This window comes from Ruditapes philippinarum, unplaced genomic scaffold (genome assembly GCF_026571515.1).
Source record: "Ruditapes philippinarum isolate M1 unplaced genomic scaffold, ASM2657151v2 ctg99_1_1_1_1, whole genome shotgun sequence".
NCBI lineage: Eukaryota > Metazoa > Mollusca > Bivalvia > Venerida > Veneridae > Ruditapes > Ruditapes philippinarum.
The window spans coordinates 138051-151500 of record NW_026859045.1 but is presented as its reverse complement, the minus strand read 5'-3'; the positions used below and the strand labels follow the sequence as shown (position 1 = coordinate 151500).

The 13450-nt window shown below is 34.8% G+C and overlaps 1 protein-coding gene across 1 annotated transcript in view; it reads right to left on the bottom strand.

The window, feature by feature from the left end:
• Positions 1-13450, bottom strand: part of LOC132754992 (uncharacterized) — a 56653-nt gene that overhangs the window by 23884 nt on the left and 19319 nt on the right. Inside the window, exons 2-3 of the mRNA XM_060745768.1 lie at positions 5380-5507; positions 999-1111 (exon numbers count right to left, since the gene is read on the bottom strand). Of these exons, the coding sequence (XP_060601751.1) occupies positions 999-1111; positions 5380-5507 (241 nt within the window). The remainder of the gene's footprint in view (positions 1-998; positions 1112-5379; positions 5508-13450) is intronic.

The window sequence follows — 13450 nt, the reverse complement described above, 5'->3', positions numbered from 1 at the left end:
TGTTATTACGAAAAATGCATATTATATGATAGTAATCCAACGAGTGCTCAATGATTAAATTATAACTTATACTTTTAATATGGCATTGTATTTTGCATATGAAACAAATAGAAACATTTGGTATCTTTTTTCATCAATCGAATTGTTTGTAGAATATTAAATGGCATGAAAAGCATAAAGCAAGCGAAATAATATATTATTAATATTATACTGATTTAAAATTAAATAATTCAAACGCAAACATGCTATTATAAATTTTCGCGAAACGAATTGATACCATGATGTTTCTTATTACTTCTGATGATATATGACATGAAATAAAACAAACATGGTTACATGTATTGTCCATCACCATAAATATGAGATCAATTTTAAATTAATTTATTATATTATTATATCCTAATCTTTTTAGTATACATAATTGATACTTGTCACAATTGTATGTTCTATGTACACCTATATGTTAAATTTGTAAAATGTAGTGGCTAGTCACTAGAAACTGTAAAGTTTATGTGAAATAAATTTGTTCGTTCGTTTGTTCGTTCCTATACAAATGATACATACTTACTGTACATGTTACAATTATAACCAAGCGCCTGCAAATTAATGTGTCAGTCACTTATCATTTCACTATTGATTTAATTCAAACTATGGATTTTGACCGATATTTCGTTGAAAAAAATAAAGATTGTGTTTAGTACAGTAATTAAATAAAAAAAATGCTAAAATGATAAAATTGTGATTTCTTAATCAATTCCTTATAGTAAGGTACGCTAAAATAACTTTATCAATGCAACTCCTCGAGAGGTTAACGCACAACTAGTATGCCTGGCGTTGATATTTAAAAGATCTTAAAAATGGCCATGCTATCTTTGAAAATAAGCCTTGTTCCTGTTCATAGTGGTAGACAAAAAGATAATGCCATAGATATTTTTTATCTACAAAATGTTTTCACTGCATAGAAATTACCCGTCACATAACATACATAAAAAGGATACTTTATCTTGTGAAGCATGTCACTGTCATACACACCTCTAATGTTGTATAAGACAACGTCACAAATTTGGGTCACAATATTCAGCAACCGATTATCGTTTTCATCAACATTTGACTGAAAATTCAAAATTTTGATTCAACTTCCGTTTTTTCTTGTCTGATTGATATTTTTGTTCATTACATATTTCATCCAATATTTTATTGTGAAAATATCGTATTGGCAGATGTCCAGGACCAGGGTCATGAGAACAAGCGATTTGCATATAAAAATTGTGATAAACTCAAGGCTTTAAATAGGAATATACATGACACACGTTTTCACGATCGGTCGTCAATTTCACGTTTAATATAAAACTAACAATGGAGATTTATTTACCAAACAATCTGTACAATGTATTATTTTACTGAAGGTAACTTTACAGTTTTCACAAACGTCTGTGTATAATTACAAAGTTGTAGTTTTTTTTACTTTTGGTTTGTGGTTTTCCTTAATCATTTGATAAAATACTAGATTACATGGAATTTTGTGTCATATATATGTTTGCATTTTTCATATTTAAGTTTAAAATAGAGCTATCACTAAAGGTGATAAATACATGTACCAGCAACTTAAATTTAAAAGAAAACAAGTGGTCTGAAATAAAATTTGAACTAAAAATATAATTTAGGATGTATCAAAGGTGTACACAAATATTTCAATTTATTGCATTACAAATCAGGATCTTCATACAAAATGGCTTAGTAAGTAACGGTGGCCTCGATCTAGACCCATGGATTCCAAATGCAATACTAGCGGAGTTCTTCATAAGCTTGCTATACACCAAATTTGTTAATAATTTATCATTCCTTACTCATGTTACTGTCCGGAACCATTTTTCTGTTTTCAGTAACGGAGATTTCGACCTTGAACCCAGGGGGTCCAAATGCAATGGCAACCGCACACTTCATAGAAGCATATGATTAACAAGATAAAAATGATAAACAAACTCAACAAGGAAAGTGAAAAACCATTGTTCTATTTTTAATAATGTCGACCCTTGACTCCAGGGGTCCAAATGCGATCACAACCGGGGTTTCCATATTTTGTATCTAAAAAGCAAGTTTAATTACAATATCTCTTTCTTAAGTAATAGAAAGAGCATTGAAATACAAGGCTATATGATTTGTACGGAGTTGCGTAGCCCCGAGTATAAATCAGAGTCGAATGTTTTGATGTTCTTTCTCTTTTGAATCATAGGCACAAATAAAGAAAGCCCGGTTTAAACCGGGTGATGCTTCCCGAATAGGTTTTTGACACAGTAAATTACATCTCTTTTACATTCAAAGTTATGTCCCTGGACAAAGTTCAAAGTGCAATTATTCCAAAATTAGGCAAAGCAGAATAACTGTTCTTTGCACTGGACTTCTAATCAATGAGATCTCCCTACCAAAACGTTTCTTGTTGATACCTCTTATGGTTTCCTAGTTATGTCCTGGACAAAGTTCAAAATGTAAAAATGAACAAAAGGCAATAAATTAAGGCAAGGCAATGTTACGGTTCTTGTGCTCTGCACAGCTACCCATTAAGATCTATATACCTACAAAGTTTCATGTTGATATATCTTACAGCTTTAGAGTTATGTCCCGAACAAGATCTTTCTAAAAGAGGAGATAATTTAAAAAAAAAACGGGAGAAAACGGACTTGTGGTTCTTTTGCACTACACTTCTACCCAAGAAGATTTATCTACCTTAAAAGTTTCATGTTGATATCCCTAATGATTTTGGAGGTATGTTTCGGACAAAGTTCAAAGTGTAAAAATGAACAAAGGGCATTAACTCAAAATTAGGCAAGGCAGAGTTACGGCTTTTGTGCACGGCACATTGACCTTTTGAGATCTATCTACCTACAATATTTTATATTGATATCTTTTATAGTTTTAGAGTAATGTCCCGGACAAGATTTTTCTAAAAGGGGCGATAATTCAAAAACGGGGCAAATAAGAGTTACGGTTCTCCGCCTCATTGCCTCTACCACTGTGTGAATTTGAAACAAATTATCAAGTTTTGCTCCGGACCAGCAACGGAAGGACAGACGGACAAAAGGACAGACGGACAAGGCGGCGACTATATGCTCTCCCTTCAAGGAGCATAAAATTACGTTCCCTGTTGTTACAATATGAAAGCCCAGAAAAAATAAAAAATGAACGAACATCTGAATATTATGCATCTATCCCTATCTCTTTCTCAGTCGTTATGATGTAACCCTCCGAATAAATGATTAAACCCCAAGAAACAAATGCGCCAATCATTGAGCACGCTATGGAGTGCATGTAATTAATATCTCCACTCAAGTTAAGGCACTGTGCATGTTTGTGTATACAATTCAAGTCTGACAAATTTTCAAGACAAAGGTCCCCAAACTATGATACGACTAATGTTATCGTCCCTAAACCATTTTTCAAGTTTTAACAACAGTGACCTTGACCCAGGGAATCAAACAGCAAACGCAACCAGGATATTTATATAAGCTTGATATATAGCAAGATTTATTTACGATAGCTTATTCTTAACTCTAGTAATCGTCCGGAAACCTTTTTTCTTTTTTTAATAACGGTGATATTGACTTGCCCCAGGGGACCAACGCAATTCAAAGCAAGGTCTTTATATATATTATTGCCCAAATTTTAGTAACGATGACCTCGATCCTGACAAAAGGAGGTCCAAATGCAATGCAAGCGGAGGTCTTCATATGAGCTTGCTATATACCAAGGTTGATAAAATCTCATTCCTAATTAGTTTTTGTCCGAAAACCATTTCTTTATAAAGGTGACCTTGACCTCGGGGGTTCCGAATGCAATACCAACTGCAGCCTTCATATAAACTTGCTATACACAAAGTTGTATAACTATATCTCATTCCTAACTCTAGTCATTGTCCGGAGCTTATTTTGCTATTTTGAGTAATGGTGACCTTGATCAAGATCAAAGGGTAGGGGGGTCCAACTGCAAACTCAACGACCGAAGGTCTTTATATAAGCTTACTTAATATCAAGTTTGATCACAACATCTCATACATAACGAGAGTTATTTCCGGTAAGCTCTATCTCAACCTCAAGGAATACAAATGCAGTACTAGCGGAAGTCTTTACAGACTCAATCAAACCGAGTCTGCAATTCTTATGTTATTTTGTTGTGATTAATGCTTCCGATGGATCACTTTGTTTCCAGAATTTTATATCGTCTTGCTATATACCAAGTGTGATTACAATATCTCATTCCTAACCTAAGAAAGTGTCCGGAAACCATTTTTCTATTATAAGTAACCGCGTGTTACAACCGGTTTTGCAAAAAATTTATTGCACCTTGACCTTAAAGCCAGGGGATCCAACTGCTAAATTAACCGGGGTCTTCATATAAGTTTGTTATATACCAAGTTTGATTACATTATCTCATTTCTAATTAAAGTTTTTGTCCGGAAGCCATCACTCTATTTTTATTTATGGTGACCTCTATCTCATTCCTAGGAGGTCTTAATGCAAAACCAGCGGAATTCTTTATATTAGTTTCCTATATACCAATTTTAATTCGTTTAAGGAGACATAATAAATCTATCTAACAATTACAAACATTCAAAGGGAAGTAATTTTCATATAAATCAGAAAAATACTTTGCTTCCTGTTATATGAGGTATTTGCAATTGAAATGAAAAACACACTAAGTTGTCACATGTTTGTCCTACAAAGTTTTACAGTGATTATTTTTTTTTATCTTTTTCATCATGACTGTTTTAATTAATAAAAGAAACACTTTTATAAGTAGTTTGTTGATCTATAATAAAGTAATAATTATTATTTATTTATTTATTTATTTATTTCTGTTTTGGAATATAATATGATTCTTTTAATATTACTGTTAATATGCATACGATAACAAAATTTATAAAGTCTAACGTAAAAACAAGTAAAAAGGACACTGAAAAATAGAAGTTGGCCTTCAATATAAGTATGCTTAAAATTTGGTTTTTACTAAAGTTAAAAGGAAGTATCGCGTCATTTTTATGCTAACATTGCTTTCAGTTTTGTACGTAAATTACATATAAAGTTAACAAGTTTTGTTTTACTTTTTTTATAGAAACTGCTTGTTAGTTGGGTTATTTCTGATTCTACGGGCACAAAGAGAATTTACGTCATATGGCGCCGGAACAGGAAATATCATTTTGGTTAACCTCGGCAAACTTAAAGCATCACGATGTGTGAAAACCATCCCATCTGAGCTAATAAGAGCTATAAACGGTGACTGCATTCTGATCTTTAAGGGAAAAGGGTCAACCAAACGGAAAAATGAAACTTCTTGTAAGTATTTGATTCAATTTACATAAGAAACTTATCTTGCTGCAAAATATACCTTTGAAGGGTCTCCAAATCCTTCAACATCAATGTAAATATTTGCCAAGTTTCTGATTCTGTCTTCCTCTATATACATCCAAATTCCCTTTGTTACGCGTGATGTTTTTGATCCAATCTTAAAAACATCTGCAAAATTGAAGAAAATAGTATAATAGTATAAATGTTCTTTGCCACATAAAGTATTATAATTATAGTGTATTGATAGGCTACCTTGAACCGAACTCATTATTCTTCCGTAATAGCATATACAAGTTAGTTTATTATTATCGTGTATGATGATATGCATGGTCTCTAACATTTCCGCATTTTGCTTTAAGATAACTGTAAAACAATTACAATTTTAGGATGTTTGTGCCTAAGTTCGTTCATATTAATTGTAAATACTGTAGTCGATACATTTAAAGTTAAGTTACACAATAAACGATATAAACAAAACAAAACTATCGTTTTGAAATGGAAAATATCAAAACAGCTCTGTTCCTCATCTTATTATAAAACAGAACCACCTCTTTCTGAGTTTTATTGCACGATTTTAGCATCATGTCTTGGGTTTGATACTTCATAATTTCGAATAATTGTACATGACATTGTATCGTTTTGTCCTCGCAATTGTAGAATTATCATAGTATTATCTGTTTGTTATGTATTATATTTCTTTTAAGCCCAGGATATAACTCACCATTCTCAAGCATGATTAGTTTCATCACCTATTCATTCTAACAGCTTGTTACATTTTCATTTTAGTAACAACTTGCATGCTAGGCCTAATGATTTTTACAAACTTTCCAGACGAGTTATCTCTCTCATGCAAAATCTGCAGAAGTTATGTTTCTGTATTTATACAAAATGTTAAATTTAATATAAAAACACAATGAAAAGACGTTTACAGACACTCATACAAAGTGATTTAATCATGTAAAGTAGTGTATCCATATACCTATACATATACCCATCTCATTTGAATTGCACCTAAATATGGTTTGACCAAAAAACATGACAATCAAGATCAACAAGGAATGGCGGCGTTCAATGATCGCAACTCCCACACGACCCAGCAACAGAGGACCAACGGAAAGGAGCCAAGCAGGACCCAAAGCAAAAACATTGCCATGGCAAAAGTCAAATCATGCAAAAAAAAACATGTTTGGTTAAGGGCATTATTTTAGGACTTTTGAAACAGATACTGTTCTACTGTGAAACAAGTGAAAACAGATTCGACCTAATATTTCTGCTGCCACTGTGTATCGCATTCAACAACAGTTAAGGTGCTATTCGAAATTACATACGCAAAAAATGTAAAAATGGCTATTTTAGCAAACGTCGCACAACATCTGTTGATGAGGTTGTTCGTAAAATATGTGTTATGAATATGTTGGGGAATCCTCCAACGCAACGAGAAATAACAGCTTAGTATTGGGTTTCGTCTAAACTGTGGAAAATGAAAAAACTCTTGAACCACAAATGAGGCTATTTAATTGTCACATCAGTGTTCTTTTTGCCGTGTGGGGCTGTAAAAAGTCTCCCCGTACATTTAATCAAAGATGATATACTTTCGATCCTTGACGATCGTTCGGCACGACATTACTGTTGTGTATACATGTTAAGTGTTATTTTTAGTTTCTTCTATTTTGGCGGGTTTTTTGGGGTTTTTTTTATCTTTGGAGGATCCAGTATTCCCACTTGAATACTGTATAATCATCCTTAAGATATTTTACTTTCTATTTAAATTTTATTTTGACGTCTCGTCTGTGATATGCAGGCGTCATAACCTCAGATCCTCTTTAAGAATTCCATTTTATTCAATTACGCCCATTGTTTCCTCGTTTAGGGATCACATATGCCTTTTGCTTGGGGACCAAATGCCGCTTTTCATGGAATGGCACGGAAGTGTCACGTTAAAGGTTCCTGTATAACCGACGAATACATCTGCGGATGTTTCTAAGTTCAAATTTCACCATTTTCATGTTTCAATGGTGAATTCTGCTAAAGCTGGTGCTAGTGGGCGTGGACGATAGTTTGAACTTGACAGTACCGTCCATTCTGCTGCTTATAACGAACTCAATGGGACATTTAAATATCGTTTGTTATATCCGAAGTTCGCTAGAAGCGAAGTAGCAACATCTTTCACTGACTTGTTAGGATTAGCAAATTTGCCGCGAAAAAGCCATACCTTGTCATTGGTCACCGGTGTGATCGGTACTTTACGACAGCAATAATTTTATGCAGGGTATTTTATTGAACAGTTTATTATGTACATGTATTTGATTAAGACGAAACGAAAATTATCGTATAGCGGTATTTATGTCCTGATCTTTAATTGAGCGCATCCTGATATTTCAATTATAATTGTTTGTTTAAACCGATGAAATTAACGTGTTTTTGTTTGCCATTTGGGACATGAAAAGATGGTTCGCTATAGCCGAAAATTCGTTTTAAGCTAGTAAGTATTAAGCGATGTGTTATAATAGAAATATAAAGAAGGCATTGGCCGGGGATTTCAGATTTAGTTCGCTTTTGACAAAGGGGATCGAGTCTGTTCATGGACGGTACTGTCAAATGCAAACTCCCGCCTACGCCCCTTAGCACCGGCTTAAGCTGAATTCAACGTTTAACATGAACTGGTACAATTTTGAATATTGAAACATCCGCGGATGTGTTCTGGGGGCGTGAGGGATTTTGCACTTATTCATTATGCCTCATTTACAGACTCAATCAAACCGAGTCTGCAATTTTCAAGTAATTTTGTTGTGATAAATGCTTCCGAGGGATCACTTTGTTTCCAGATTTTCATATGGCGGTTATCATGGAACCTTAAATGTGACACGTAGGTGCCATTCAATGAGAAGCGGCATATGGTCCCCAAGTGAAACAAGAGCCGGTTGAACCTGGTGATGCTCCTCGAATAGGTTTTGGACACAGAAGGTATATCTCTTGTAGTGTCAGAGTTATGTCACAGACAAAATAAAGAGAAATAAGACTCCCTACAGAAAACCCAACACGGCAAAATTTAAAATGTTGCAGGCTCGATTTGGTCTCTTTGACACGACGTCTCGATATGGTGATCATTTCTGTGAAATAGTTGTAAAATCCGACTTCAAATAACGAAGCTATGGGCTGGACACGATTTTGCTGCAAGGTCATGCTGTGACCTTGACCTTTAAGGTAGCGACCCAAATGTTACGCGCGACACATTGTCTCAATATGGTGATCATTTGTGTGAAATAGTTGTAAAATCCGACTTCAAATAACGAAGTTATGGGCCCGACACAATTTTGCTGCAAAGTCTTTGTAGGGTGGGGGCTGCGTTCATTGAACGCCGCCTTTCCTTGTCGATCTTGTTTGTCATATTTTGTAGTTTGGTGGTTCCAATATTCCTACTTGAATAATGTTGAAAAAAAAGAAGATAAATACAGAATCCGTAAAGAAAGCCCAACACGGCAAAATTGAAAATGTTGCAGGCTCGGTTTGATTGAGCCTGTTCATGGACAAGCACAACAATAATGTCGTGCTGAATCACCCTTAGGATATGTTGCCTGCTTTTTAAATTTGTCTTTTGACGTCCTATTTGTGATACGCAGGCTTCATAACCTCAGATCCCCTTTCAAAATTCCATTTTATTTAGTTCCGCCCATTGTTTTCTCGTTTAGGGCACACGCATTTTTTTACTTGGGGACCATATGCCGCTTTTCATGGAATGGCACTACCGTGTCACATTGAAGGTTCCATGATAACCACCATATGAACACATCTGCGGATGTTTCAAAATTCTAAATTTTACCAGTTCATGTTAAATGTTGAATTCTGCTTAAGCCGGTGCTAGGGGGCGTGGACGGTAACTTGCAATTTCCAGTACCGTCCATGAACAGGCTCAATTAAACCGAGCCTGCAACATTTTCAATTTTGCCGTGTTGGGCTTTCTTTAGGGATTCTGTATTTATCTATTTTAAACTTTGAAGTTATGGGCTGGACCTAGAAATCATCAAAGCAATCTTCCTGACAAATTTCCAGAATTTTTGGATCAAAACTGCAGCCACTAGAGAGTTAACAAGATTTTTTTATATTTGGCTGCTGTAACCTAGTTTTTGACCGGAGATGACCCATCTTCGAACATGACCTAGAAAACATCAACACAACCTTCATGACAAATTTCCAGAATATTTGCATCAAAACTGCACTAGAGTGTTAACAAGATTTTTCTATTTTTAGCTCTTGTGACCTAGTTTTTGACCGGAGATGACCCATCTTCGAACTTGATCTAGAAATTATCAAACATGATAAACAAGATCAACAAGGAAAGGCGGCGTTCAATGAACGCAACCCCCACCCGACCAGTAACAAGAGCCATGGGCAAGGAGCCCAGGAGGACCCCAAACAAAAACAGGACAGGGCACAAAGCAGAGCACGGGCAGGCAAACAACTAAAGACATGAAAATACAACGTTCTTGACAAATTACAGAAGTTTTAGATTAAAACTGCAACCACTAGAGTGTTAACAAGACTTTTCTATTTTTAGCTCCCGTGACTTAGTTTTTGACCGGAGGTGACCCATCTTCGTAGTTGACCTAGAAATCATCAACACAACCTTTCTGACAAATTTCCAGAATATTTAGATCAAAACTGCAGCTACTAGAGTGCTATCAAGATTTTTCTAATTTTAGCTCCTGTGACCTAGTTTTTAACCAGAGATGCCCATTTTCGAACGTGACCTAGAAATCATCAAAGTAATCTTCCTGACAAATTTCCAGAATATTTGAATCAACACTGCAGCCACTAGAGTTTTCACGAGATTTTCCTATTTTTAGCTCCTGTGACCTAGTTTTTGATCGGAGATGACCCATTTTTGAACCTGATCTAAAAATCATCAAAATAACCTTCCTGACAAATTTCCATTACATTTTGATCAAAACTGCAGCCAGTAGAGTTTAAAGAAGCTTTTTCTATTTTTAGCCACTGTGACCTTTTTATTGACCAGAGAAGACCCATATGCAAACTTGACCTAGAAATAATCAAAACAACCTTCCCGACTGATTTCCAGAATATTTGGATTGAAACTGCAGCCACTGGAGAATTAACAACCTTTTCCTTTTTTCAGCTCCTGTGCCATAGTTTTTTACCCGAGATAACCCATTTTCGAACTCGATCTGTATTTGATTGAGACACATATTCTGACAAAGTTTGATGATGACTGCTAAAACTGTGATTGCTAGACTGTTAACAACCCAATTGTTGATGATGCACGACGACGGACGCCGGACATAGCCCCATCACTTTACCTCACCTTGACCACTTCTTGGTCAGGTGAGCTAAAAATGAATTATAAACTATATTGAATGTTTTTTGTTCTCTAATACAGAACAAATAAAGCTGGTATTTTCTTAAAAGAAAAACTGCCATTTTTTTTTTCTCGACACTATATATTCATATTGTGACGACCTATGTGTGTAGGGTTTTAAACATGACATTTTGTGTGAAGTCAAATTATGTTTATGTCATATTCACAAGAGACTGTGTAGCAAGTATCAATGTTTTCTGATATCAAATTTGAGCATAGTATAACTTTAATCTCAAACAAATGCCCACAACTATCATCCAAAACCAAACTCAATTTTTATTGTAAATAATCATTTTTATCTAATTTAAGATCCTTTAAAAAGAAGATTTACAAGACATATCACTATAGAAAGCTGTTTAAACGTATTTCTTTGACTATAGAAATGAAATGCATATTTCTGAAACAAGAACATCTATGATGTATTTTATCATAGTCTCATCTTCACATACATACAGAACAGAATTTAATTATAATAAGAACAGGGTATAGCTATACAAGAGAATGTTCTTTCTTCTTTTTTTTCTCATTTTGAATTTTTAACAAAACTAAAATACTCTTGCTTTAAACAAACCGTAATTATCTTGTTCATTTGTAAATATTTGAATATATACAAAATCCTATGTTAGTTATTTATCTGAGGTTTTGCCATAGTCAGGCATTAATTTTAACTGTGTAATAATTAGCTTAAATATATCGGATGAATTTTAAAGAGTAAAATAGAGGAAACATTGTTTGTTTGATTGGGTTTTACGTCACACCGACACAGTATAGGTCATTTGGCGACGTTCCAGCTTTACTGGTGAAGGAAAACCTCACGTGCACCTCCGTGCATTATTTCAGGCACGAACGGGCACCTAAATAGAACCACCGACGTCCGTAAGCTAGCTGGATAGCTACCTCACATGAATCCAAAGTCTATGTCGGGATTCGAACCCACAGTGGTGAGAGGCAAGTGGTTTGAAGTCAACGACCTTAACCACTCGGCCACGGACGCCGCTGGAAACATTGTTTAAAACAATTATTCTCTCATATTGACATAATGCACTTCTAAAACTATTATTTTAGGGACCTAAATGAAGGCGTATTAATAAATTGCAAGTGTGGTTTTAATGCTACAGATTATTGTTACACTAAAACAAGAGGGCCATGGTGACCCTATATCGCTCACTTGATTCACCGAACTCATCCGAACAATTACATAGACAAGCATTCTGACCAAGTTTCATGACAGGTGAGTCAAAAATGTGACCACTAGAGTGTTAACAAGGATTATCCATATTTGAGTGGTGTAACGTAGTTTTTAACCCCAGGTGACCCATATTCGATCTTGACCTAGAAAATATCAAAACAAACTTTCAGACCAATTTCCAGGATATTTAGATTAAAACAATAGCCACTTGAGTGTTAACAGGATTTTTCTATTTTTCGCTCCTGTCACCTAGTTTTTCATCCGAGATGACCCATGTTTGACCTCATCCGAGCAATTAGCTAGACAAGCATCCTGACTAAGTTTGTTGATAATTGAGTCAAAAGTGTCATCTCTAGAGTGTAAACAAGGTTTTTCTATTTTTAGCTCCTGTAATCTAGTTTTTCATCCGAGATGACGCATGTTTGAACTCATCCAAGCAATTACCTAGGCAAATATCCTGACCAAGTTTTATATGACTAAGTAAAAAATGTGACCACTAGTGTTAACAAGGTTTTTCTATTTTTAGCTTCTGTGACCTAGTTTGTCATCCGAGATGACCCATGTTCGAACTCATACGAGCTATTACCTAGACAAGCATCCTAACCAAGTTTGATGAAGATTGAGTCAAACATAAGACCACTAGTCTACCACTAGTCTAAGAGTGTTAACAATGTTTTTCTATTTTTAGCTCCTGTTACCTAGTTTTTCATCCGAGATGACCCATATTCGAATTTATCTGAGCTATTACCTAAACAAGCACCCTGACAAAGTTTGATGATGACTGAGGCAAATATATAACCGCTAGAGTGTTAACAAGGTTTTTCTATTTTAGCTCCTGTGACCTAGTTTTTCATGTGACCGCTAGAGTGATAACGAACAAGTGTGGACAACCGACAGACGACGGACGACGGGCATTAAATGATCCAAAAAGCTCACCCTGAAGCTCACCCTGAGCTAGCTCAGGTGAGCTAAACTTTATCTGTTGTGTATTTTGGTCATACATATAATTATATTTTCCTTGAATATATCTCATGTTCAGGTATGTTGAAACACAAAATTGTTTTAAACATCCTGATTAGAATACAGATAGTGGGCTATGTTTTTGTAATGGTAATACTTTTTAAAACAATATTTTCCTTGATTATATCTCATGTCTAGGTACATGTACTACTAAAAAAAGAAATAAATAACCATCTTGACCACAATAGAGGTACATTTATCTTGCTCTGATTTCTTTCCTGACGGTAAATAACTTTCAAACTTTTTAAATAAAAGCAATCTTCACGTCAGACTTCATGCAAATATCTGTCAATTCAATACTTTACATTTTTTTTATAATTGCAGATAATGATAAAATTTAAATGACATATTATCGCCAAGATTTCCCCTGAATACCGGACCGTAATTGGTGTATGCTCAAAATAAGCTAAGGTAAGCACCTAATAATCAATTTAAAAACGCGCTAAATGTAAGCGTTATATATACATGTATATATACTATATGCGTATACTATATGCGCTTCGATGAAAAGTTAAGTACTAGATTTAT